The sequence below is a fragment of the Cariama cristata genome, unplaced genomic scaffold, assembly GCF_000690535.1.
Source record: "Cariama cristata isolate BGI_N322 unplaced genomic scaffold, ASM69053v1 scaffold6395, whole genome shotgun sequence".
NCBI classification, from domain to species: domain Eukaryota; kingdom Metazoa; phylum Chordata; class Aves; order Cariamiformes; family Cariamidae; genus Cariama; species Cariama cristata.
This window is the reverse complement of record NW_009618013.1, coordinates 57925-69089: the sequence shown is the minus strand read 5'-3', so window position 1 is coordinate 69089 and position 11165 is coordinate 57925. Positions and strand designations below refer to the sequence as shown.

General features: G+C 35.2%; 1 protein-coding gene across 1 annotated transcript in view; it reads left to right on the top strand.

The window, feature by feature from the left end:
• Nucleotides 1–1253: 1253 nt before the first annotated feature.
• VPS13A (vacuolar protein sorting 13 homolog A (S. cerevisiae)) overlaps nucleotides 1254–11165 on the top strand; it is a gene marked incomplete at its 5' end in the record, with an annotated part of 63445 nt that continues 53533 nt past the window's right edge. The window contains 11 exons of the mRNA XM_009700688.1: nucleotides 1254–1426; nucleotides 2874–3030; nucleotides 3336–3415; nucleotides 3669–3728; nucleotides 3807–3963; nucleotides 7511–7627; nucleotides 7712–7815; nucleotides 8249–8416; nucleotides 9057–9364; nucleotides 10096–10243; nucleotides 10692–10842. Of these exons, the coding sequence (XP_009698990.1) occupies nucleotides 1254–1426; nucleotides 2874–3030; nucleotides 3336–3415; nucleotides 3669–3728; nucleotides 3807–3963; nucleotides 7511–7627; nucleotides 7712–7815; nucleotides 8249–8416; nucleotides 9057–9364; nucleotides 10096–10243; nucleotides 10692–10842 (1623 nt within the window). The remainder of the gene's footprint in view (nucleotides 1427–2873; nucleotides 3031–3335; nucleotides 3416–3668; nucleotides 3729–3806; nucleotides 3964–7510; nucleotides 7628–7711; nucleotides 7816–8248; nucleotides 8417–9056; nucleotides 9365–10095; nucleotides 10244–10691; nucleotides 10843–11165) is intronic.

The window sequence follows — 11165 nt, the reverse complement described above, 5'->3', positions numbered from 1 at the left end:
CCTTCCAATACCTGAAGGGGGCCTATAGGAGAGATGGGGACAGACTTTTTAGCAGGGTCTGCTGTGACAGGACAAGGGGTAATGGTTTTAAACTAAAAGAGGGTAGATTTAGACTTGACATAAGGAAAAAATTTTTTACAATGAGGGTGATGAAACACTGGAACAGGTTGCCCAGAGAGGTGGTGGAAGCCCCATCTTTGGAGTCATTCAAGGTCAGGCTGGATGGGGCTCTGAGCAACCTTATCTAGTTGGAGATGTCCCTGCTCATTGCAGGGGGGTTGGACTAGATGACCTCTAAAGGTCCTTTCCAGCCCAAATGAATCTATGATTCTATCAGTTGAAAGTCAGTGTGTGTACAGTATGTATAGAAATGCATATTGGTGTATCTTCATCTATTTTTTTGTATGGGTTCCTTTAAGTGCCCAGAGGTAGAGAGGAAGTGTCTTTCGATTCTTAAAAATTGGGGTAAGATGAGAGCAAACACTGCCAACAATTAATTTGAGAAAGTAATAACTAGATTTAGATTGAATCAAGTCTGGTTTTTAATTTATACTATACGTACAGTGGTGCAATCATTTTAAGTAATTCATTATTTCTCTGTCTTCACCCCCCAGACTCAAAGGTGCTTTTAAACCTTAGAAAAAACCTCCTAATATGATTTGTTTGGTTTTGTCAGAAGAAGGGTACTTCTTCCACAGTTACCTTTAACTTCAGTGGTTATGGTTTTTAGGTGAAGGAGAAGAGCCTTATAAGACAGTGCAATCTATTTTTCTTGGTTTTACTTCTATAATAATGTCAGATGGATTAAAAGCTTGATAGTCCTTAGGAGCCTCTCCTGAAATGGGAGAGATCCAAAGTAGTGCCACTGTGAGGCAGAGGCTTCTGTACGGTTGGCAGCAGTCAGACCAGCAGAAGAATTAGTAAGCTATTAGTGCATACTGAAGGCAAGATGAGCCACAGTTTGTGCTGTCTTTTGCACGGCCAATAGTGAGAGAGTGCTGATGAGGGAGTTGGTGAGAACTGATTTAAGATGACCTGACAGAGGGAGCTACAGGTGTGGTGAAAAGTTGTGGAGGCAGGAGCAGAGATAATTATAGAAACAGACTTTGTTGGTTGCTAATTATTGGCTAGGTAGTCTTCCCATACTTGTACATTTAAGTTTTTATAGATATAGACATAAAAATAGTAGGTCATAGTACTGCAGAATATTAGCTGTCTAAAATGTATATGTAATGTTGTGAATTAATCCTTAGAGTCAGAAGAAGAATTTTATGATGCTCTGAGTAGTCCTGTGGAAGACATGCCATTTTTTGAAGCACCATCTGGTTCCCTCAAGCGAGCTAGTAGTACAAGACGAAAAAAACTACGTAAACAAGAATCTTTGAAAAATATGACAGAATTCCAGCTAAGGTTTGAAGTAGCTGAGGTAAAAGTTACTTTTTTTTAAATTTCTCTGAAGAACATCGGAACTGTAATTTTTCCCTGTTTGTTGTGTTCACGAATCCATGTCTGCAGAGGTATTGATTCCACATGTCTTTCTGAAACTATCCTATAGAGTTTTTTTTCCAAGTCATAGTTGTGCTTCTGCATCTTTTTCATCACTGCAGTGCTTTGATTAATCCACTTTATTTCCCAAGTCATTTTATCACTGAATTCTCTTTACCTAACTGTCGCTTAGAATTCACATTATGTATTTGTTTTGGTGCAAGATGTACCTTTTGACATCTTTTTTTCCAGTTGCTGCTATGGTCCATTAATGTTTCATCTTGTAACAAACCTCACACCTAAATCCATAACATGTTCACTATGAGGTGTTTTATCTGTTATTCTTGCTTTTCAGACTCAGGGAATGAGTATTTTACCCAAATGTAAGACATTGTTTCTAACTGCATCAGTTGGTCTAGTGAAAGGGGTGGCCTCTTACCACTATTATTACCTTTATCCTTAGACCATCATGGCTGTGACAGTGTTATTGCTGCTACTCACTGTATAACTTCACAAATAAACCATACAAATTCAGTTTTAGGATAGGGCTTAGAGAATGGCTTCAACACATCATAACTAGCTTGCAACATGTCTTATTATATATTACACCTTACAGAAAATACCTAAACAAAATTGAAATTTACCATTTTTTGTGTGATGACAAGACCTTGTTTAAGAACTACCAGTCTAAAGATAGATGCTGTATTTTACATTATTCTCTAATGGAAACAATTTATAAGAAAAAGATACAATTGAGAGTCTGTTAAGAATCACCTTCTCTCTGTTTGATGTCTTTATAGTTTAAAATGACTTACTGAGTTTGGTTTTGATTTTCCCTATTTGTAGAGGGCATTATGTGGAGAGGAAGAGTGCATGTCTTCGTTTTGCTTTAGTTGTGAAAGACAGATAGGTATTTATTTAACAGCTCAGCTAGGTATTTATTTAACAACATCTTTGTCATACATGAGTGAAAAAGTAGCAGATACTCTTGCCTGACACTCAGCTTTGGAATCTCTTACCAGGAGAGTTTGAAGAAATTCCAGTGAAAGCGGTAAATTCTTTATGCTGACTGAAAATCTAGTTTTGACTGGGTTAAACATTACTAAATGCTTTACAGAGTTGTTTTTAAAAATAAATTAGTTCATGTAAGTTTAACTTTGGTATTACATGTGTGCATGCTTGAAGTTTTTGTTAAAATAGCAACAAACAGTATTCTAGCAATTTTGCTTGTTGAACTGTTTATTTTTTCCAGGCCATTTGCTGTATAAGGGTAAATGATCAATAAATATAAACCAGTAAAATGTATATAAATATAATCTTATATAAAAACTAAGAGGATAATCCCGTACTTTTTTTTCCCCCTTTTTTTGTTTGTTTGGCTTTTTTAGGTCTTGATTAAATTATGCCGTCTTACTGGTAATACTGAGACACCTGTGCTGCAGCTTGATATTGTAGGGTTAGGCACTGAACTTAAATTAAGAACATTTGACATGACTGCAAATGCTTTCCTGCGTGAAGTTTGTCTGCTGTGCCCAGAGTATATGGGTAAGTATCTATAGTCTGATAAAAAAATTATTAACAAATAACACTGTGAATTTGTCTTCAAAAAGCCTGTAGGGTTTTCTTTTGTTAACTGAGGAAGATTTGCTTCCTAAATTAGATGTGAGGTTAGGGGGAAGGGAAAAGTAATTGAGGAGCTGCTTCTCTTAGTAATGCTTTGTGATTAGATAGTTATGACAGCTGGTAGCCTAGTTTGTATTCTATAGATGACTAAAAGAGTTGTAGAAAACCTAATTTTTTTTTTATTAAAAAAAGTAATCTTTTTTTATTCTTTTGGGGTTTTTTTTAAGATGATAATGACCAGCCAGTTTACATAATTACTACTTTGGACAATGTAGAAGATGATCTTCTCACTCTGGAGTACATAAAGGTGAGAAAAGAGCAGACTTTTGCTTTGGAATTGTAAGCCAATCATAAACAGTACAGTATTATTGAGCAGTTGTTGAAGGTTTTTCCTTACTTATTCATTCCTTAAGATATTGAGTGTCATGTACAAAGTCTGTCTGCTCCCTAACAGATTAACTTGTACATCTGAAATTGTAGTGGTTTTTGAAATAAATTCTCGCTAATGAAATTTGGAAACTTCTGATTTCTTTGTTTTATGTGCACTTTTGGTGGAATAGGCTGATATTAATGGACCGGAACTGAAAACTGCCTATCAGAATGTTCTACAGAAAATAAAGGTATGATATCTTTTTTTAATATAATTTTCTTATTGTGGAAAAAGAAGCATATTGGATAAACATAATTTGTTCTTTTAGGTGAACTTTTCATCTCTAGATGTTCATTTGCATACTGAAGCTCTGCTGAATGCTATGAACTATCTGAATAATCTTCTACCCAAACAAGAAACTAAAGTTGCAGAAGAACCGGTCCATGAAAAAATAGAGGAGAAGAAGGATGTTCTTAAGAAATTAAGTAGGTTTCTTCATTCTCTTTTTTTTTTTTTTTTTTTGTGCTTCCCTCTTTTCATTCCTCTTTCTTCACTTATTTAAGCAAGGAAGAAAACAGACGTATTTTCTATTTTTGTAAGCCTGTCAGTACTTTTGAAATGAGAAATTTTGTTTAGTGTATATTTACTTATCCGCTGCACAACCTTTCTTAATTTCAGTGATAATAAGAATGTTAGCTATCAGAGTAGTTATGGAGTAGCAAGGGTATATTCTTATTCCGTGGGTGGAAGTGTGTAGATGAGGAATAACTGTATAATTAATGAGGCAAGGTAGATGCTGCAGCTGTTGACATTTCCTAAGATAGAAGTACTAAGCATGTTTTTTGAAGATAGGTGTTCAAACTTACTTATTTATGATAATCTGCATTGAATGGTAGCTTACTGGCAATGATTAGATTCCTAACAGTGTTCTCCCGTATAATGAGAAAAGTATCTTTGCATTACAGCATTTGTGTGGAAAAGGTGTTTATAAAAAGTAAGGAAATAAAAAACTTCGTGCGTTAGCAAAATTAGCATGATGGTGAAAACTTTCTGTGATGTGTGTATTAAATATATTCTAGACGCTTTTGTGCTCTCCAAACAATAGCATAATTACCCTTTTTCTCTAACTCCTCAGTGAAATGACTTTGTACACTATCTTTCTTCCTATCATCAAAATATTTTTGTTGGTTTATGCTTACAACCTGCAGATAGGTACTCATTTAGCAATTTATTGATGTGTAGACATTGGTTGTAGAAATTAGTACAAAATATACACTACTGCATTTCATACGCTCCAGGACAGTTTTGGTTACTAGTGATCTACTGAGTTGCTGAATGGGTAGATTCTGTTTGGCACCAATTTTGTAGGAATAATTTGTTGGAATTGCTACTTTGGGTTTATCAACTTGCACATGAATTTGGTTTTACCTTGAAGCATAATAAATAGAAAGCCCTTGCATGGTGGAAGGTGGCTTGAACATTTTCAGTCTTTTGTTATATGAAGCTGGTAGTAGCATTCATTAATATCAATTACTATGTTTTTAGGGACACATAAGTAGACTATTCCTGCAGTTTGAGAGAAATGTGCTGAGCCTCCTCATGTTTATCACAGGTAGCTGGTGCTCTGTAGGTATCTGGTTTGTATGTGTAAAATTAGACTTCCTAGCTTTTCTCAGCCTGCAAAAGCATTAACACTGTTGCATACTGAAAGGAGTGCGGGCTAGTCAGTTACCCAACAATATTGGTCTGAAGGAATTACTCTGCTCTAGTGAAGTTAATCTCATTTCTTTCCATGTGCAGTTTTCTGCCATATTGGGTAAGACATACTTTTGTTGTGTATTCAAGGCACAGGGTATATGCCAAAATCTCCCCATAAATTGTCTTTTTGAGTTTCTCCCTACCCTCCCCCAGCTGAATTGAGATTTGATTGCCTTATAGTTATTTCATTACTTTATCTTTGAGAAACATCAATCTCTCGTGAATAACTCGCTTTTATGTTGAAATTATTTATGTTAAAATTATTTAACAAGTTTATCATTCTCAGAAAAATAATTTGACAGATCTGATTTGTTGATAAAGTTGTGCAAGAGCAAACAAACAGGTCACCTCCGTTTTTTGAACTTGTGTCTGGGAGCTACTTTGAAATGAACACTTCTATTAAATGCTCAACACTATGCCAATGATGTTCATTTCTGCTCTGAGCAGGACTTCTCTGAGATCTTTGCAATCATTGCTTGCTGTTAATCGTAAAACACTGAGGGTCCAGATAGTTATTAAAACAAAAAAAGAAAACACATACACAAAAACTATGGTGGAGGATAATTCTCAAGGTGGTTCTAGTTGAAGTATTGTAATACTCTGCGTTACTGATTTCAGTAGTTCTCCTGTATGACTGATCTAGCCAGCCGGCTGGTACGCTGATGAGATCTTTCTGAGGCTGCCTGCATTCACTGATGTTAGTTCTTAAAAGCATTTCTAGTTAAATTTCGATACTAGTTTGGTATCTTTAAACCCCAAGTATCACATCTGCAACACTTGATGAGATTTTTTTTTGAGAATGTTAATTTGTTTTGCCTTTACAAACATGTTTCTCTTTGGCAAAACAGAAATATATTTGTAAGTCTAGTGTATACTTTCATTCAGTGATGAATTCACAGTGTTGCTAAGGGTCGATGATTTTATTATGGGAGGTCCGTGAACTAGTAGCCTGATTGTGTTTTTTGAGGAAGAACTTGAGACAGAAATGGTACCTGTATTAGGAACAAACAATTCAAGCTTTTGAGTGCACAGCTCTTCTTGGGGCTTGAGTGTTTGTTTCCTGTATGTAGTTAAAAGAAATCAGTTATGTTAATTTTTTAAGCATTTTGAAAGGAAAGGTAATTATCATGTCTGGAGCCAAATAGGTTATTAATAAAATGAGAGAAAATAAAGTTTGTAGCCTCTGTTTTTGCGGCGGGAGATAGAGGAAGATGAAAGAGAATATGTGCCTTAGGAATGATGAGAAATCATTTGAGATGAGATGTAGGAAGAATATTAATATGTCACACAGCCATTGGCTGTCAGCTGATGATTTTTTTTAGTATTAAAATTGGTTGAATGTTTATTACTTTTAATTTTGCTGGTTTTAGCTTTGTATGTAGATTACCTTTAAGAATTTACTACTTGGGACTCAAAGTCCCTGAATACAAGATACGCTATTTCCCTTTGTCATTTGAGGTAGCGCATAACATTACTTCAGATTTGTCTTTCAGAAAAAGTAGACTAAGGTATTGGCTGAGTCCCTTATCTGTTGGCTTCTATATTTAGCACTGTACCTGCAGATAGTGTTGTGTGGCATCAGTCATGTCTGCTTAAAATGAACAGAGATTATTTCTGTTAACATGAAATAGAATATTTTTATTCTTATTCAGTTTTGGGAAAACAAAAAATGGACTAAGTATTTGAACACCTCTGTTCTGAAAGGTACTATATTTGTGCTTGTATCTTTTGTAGGTCTTAAGGTTGCCCATACTCATTTTGAAGGATGGCCACTGTCCCTTCTCTTCAGTGTCTAGTTATATTAATGGTATTTTCATGTTTAAAACTTAAGTTTAGAAAATACAGGTTGTGGAGATTAATAAAAAGTCACCTACTGTATGTATACAAGACTATTGATTGCAGATGACTAAACAACAGAGCAGACAGAGTAGTGTATTAATGTAGCTATCATGTTACCACTATTTGAGCTAAACTGCTTAGTCCTGAATAACCTATTTCTAATTTTACATTGTGCTGTGTAGATGTATATTAAATGTATTTCTTGCAGTTAATAAAATACTGATGTTGATTACCACAGTTTGTGAAGCACATGAGGACTCCTGTATATACAATCCTGTATATACAATTCTTTTGTGTCATACTTGCTAGTATGAGTGCAGTGTGTTTTGCCAGGGCTGCAGGCTTGATACAAACTAGGCTTTGGGGAGGGGATACTAAAATATTACATCTCTTCCTTGAAGAACTGTCATTTTTACTATTTTGTATTTCCCACAGCATCAAAAAAATCGAAGTATGAAGATGTTATTGACCTCAATATCTGTGCAGATTTATCCTGTTTACGTATCTTTATTAGAGAGAAAAAACACAGAATAGCTGAAATTCACATTGAAGGTAGGAACAAAACTTTAATCACAAAGGCACAAAAATTTGTAATCAGAATTGTTTCTAGATTTTGTATGTCTTTTTTTTTTTAAGGTCTGGATAGCCAAGTGATCATGAAGAAAGCAGCAACGGAAGTGACTGCAAAATTAAAGAACATCATTATTGTGGATTCTGATGACACGGCATTGTATAAAAAGGTATGCATTCGCATGTATCATTGATTTCTGAATGGAATATAAATGCTAAATTTAACTTACTTTGTGGACTCTTTCTTTAACCGTGATTTTTTCCTTTTTAATAATGTTTTATGTATTTGCTGGAAGCATTATTCTCTATAGGCAGACTGATTTCACCCCCACAACTGGTGATTGTGAGGCTGACATTGATTTTGTGCAACTGTGATGCCCAGCTGCTCATTACGCTCCATATTTTGTTGACTTTAATGGACAGAATTATTCAAGCTGAGATTCCAACTGAATATTTTTAGCTATTTCAAGGATTTTTTTTCCCATTTGTTGTTGAAATATTTGAAATAAAATGTCTTAGTTTGAGGCACTACATTTTATTTTGGAATTCAGTTTCTCCAGCTTAAGTTTTTACAACAGAGATACTTCTTTTTTTCTTCATAAGGCTCTTTACATCACAGGAAAAGAAGTCTTCAACTTTAGAATGGTATCATATGTGAATGCTACAGACGGCATTGCGTATACAAATATGGATGTTGTTGACAATCGTGTTTACTTAACTGTTGGCTGTATTCAAGTAGTTTTTGTCAACAAGTTTGTTTCATCTATTTTGGTAAGTTAAATTTTCGAGACTGTTCCTTAGCATTCAGATAACATTGTCAGAACTAGAAAAGGATAAAGCGTCCCATATGGGGTGATGCCCGTTTGTGTAAGAATTCTTAAGTACTATTGTAAAAACTTCACTGGGATTGGTAGTTGGGCTATTTACTTTTCTTCTCCATATGTTTGTTGTTGTGGAGTCAGTGGCTAAGCAACAATATGTGCTATTATTGTTAGTAATTTTTTTCTTTAAATGACTGGTGGCAGCTTTTAGATACACACACTGTTCATTGTTTATAACACTGAAATACAAATAATAAACCGTGAAAATCAATGCCTTTTCCATAAATTCTGCTCAGTAAACCTATCTTACTCTTCATATGAGTAAATAAAACGTAGTTCATACAGGTGATGTTACAAGGTCATTGCTGTTACCATCTGATTTGCCAAATATATAGTATGGAAATTTGTTTTTATATATAAGCATACATTATCATATTTTGGGGGAGATTATCCTATTAAAGAATTCAGAAGACGGGCATAGCAAAAATAGTTTCTTAAGACGGTTTGCTCTTTTAAAAACTATGATTCTTAGTGTTCTTGTAGTCGTGTAATTCTGAATAAAATTCCCAAGATCTGTATTCTTTTCCTAGGCTTTTATAAATAACTTTCAAGCTGCCAAGGAAGCTCTTACTGAGGCAACTGTTCAAGCAGCAGAGAAAGCAGCTACAGGTGTAAAAGAGCTAGCGGAGCGTAGTTCCCGTTTGGCACTAGATATCAATATTAAAGCACCTGTTGTGATAGTTCCACAGTCAGCAATGTCTGCGAATGTCCTGGTGGCTGATCTTGGTCTAATCACTGTGAAGAACCAATTCTTTATTGCCAAAACAAAAACACGGTATAATCTCCCACCTGTTGTTGACTCTATGACAGTGAAATTGAGTGAACTAAAGTTATACAGGTAATGTAGTGTCAAGAGTGGTTTTTTTTTTTAATTCATGTAGTCCTTTTGGGATACTTCAGTTGGAGAGCTTTGAGAAGTTATCAGAATAATTAGTTAATGGTTGGTTGGTTATTATCTTTAAATATAACAGCAAATTAATAAAGTTTTTATAAAAGCAATTAAAATGTGTGGTTCAGGAGAAACAGCAATCTATAAATCTTTAAATAGAAGCAAGTGTTTGTTGAGGCAATATTGTGTAGAATAGTAGACTTGCGCATCAATCGCTACTTTGGAATAGGTTATACCCGTTTGCAAATGGCTGTTTTGATGGGATTTTCAAGCTATACATAGCAAGAAAGTTACCAAGTCTCATAGCCATAAAGAAGTGTTTGAAAATAGGCCTTGGTGCAGGGGATTAGGGAGAGGAGAAGGAAGGGAAGGGGATTTTCAAACACGGTTGAAGCGTACTGAGGAAAGGAGGAATTGCTTTCCAGTGGAGAGCAAATAAGAGGTCCTAACTTGCAAGAAGTTAATAAGTTGCGTGCCGGGTGCGTGCCTGATTTGTCTCCTCCCTGCCAAGAAAAGCTATCTATTTGGTGGAGTAAGGCTTTAACTAGAGATACTAGGAGTAGTGAAGACAGTTTTATAGTACTATTCAAAAGTAAGGAAAAGACAGAAATGTGTTTGTGTTGGTTAGAATGTGTCAGAGAAGTATGTCAAGTATGGGTGTATTTTATTTCTGTTCACAGATCATGCTATGAGCAAGGTTCATTGCAAACTGAAGTACAGTTGCTGCAGCCACTCAATCTGGAAGTAGCTGTTGAACGAAATTTAGCTGCTGCATGGTATAACGAAGTTCCTGATATTGAAATATCTGGCCGACTCAAGCCTATGAATGTAAGCACTCATTTCTGAAAGCAGCTGTTAAAATATCCATGGGAAATTGATTCATTTTTCTGTCCATAGAAGTCCACATTCCTTTAGGGTATTGTTTGATTTTAAGACATATAGGTAGAGTGGATTTTGTTGTTTCATAGGGAAAAAGGAAGTGAATAGCTTTCTATTCTAGTCTAAGCTCTGTATTTCATCTGCGATACTGCAGGCAGACTTTGTACTATATGTTACTGTTGCTAGTTAGAAATGGGTATGCTGTTATAGCCGCCTTTTACCTGTCAGTATCTTTTAAATGATTGGAAAAAGTTGGAAATTTATTGGTTCTTTAGTCTCTTAAACTGAGACTCAAATGAGGTTAATTTGGTTTATCTGTTTATTTGTGAACTTAGATTTTAGTTCCCAAAAGTTTAATGAACTGAGTTGTTCTAAGTTTTAACAATCTTTTTTAAAGCTAATTCTCAGTCAGGAAGATATTACCACAATACTAAGGACACTAAATGAAAATATAGGTGGGAGCTCTGATGCATCAACATCTTTACCAGAACCAAAAGATACGACTAGCCATTGTAGTGATATGCATAGTACTTCACAGCACTCTGCAGGTAATGTTTTCTAAAATTATGTTTGGCCTAGCATTGTTAGGTATTGCTATCAATTTATTATTTATGAAAGGATGCCAGATTCAGTTGTTTTTAACAGTATGCCTCTATAATCTTGGCACTGTGGTTTGAGCTATACTGAGCAATAATGACAATGAATAGGAGCAACTGGGCCACTGTAGTGAGCTTTTTAGCATGATGTATTCCAATGTAAGGGCTGTCTTGTTCTGCTGGCAATAATGCAGTGAGCATCTAAGTCTGTCAGCTGGATTTGCTAACATCCCAACTTTGGAAAGCTGCTATACTACTCTTTTTCCTGTGCATGC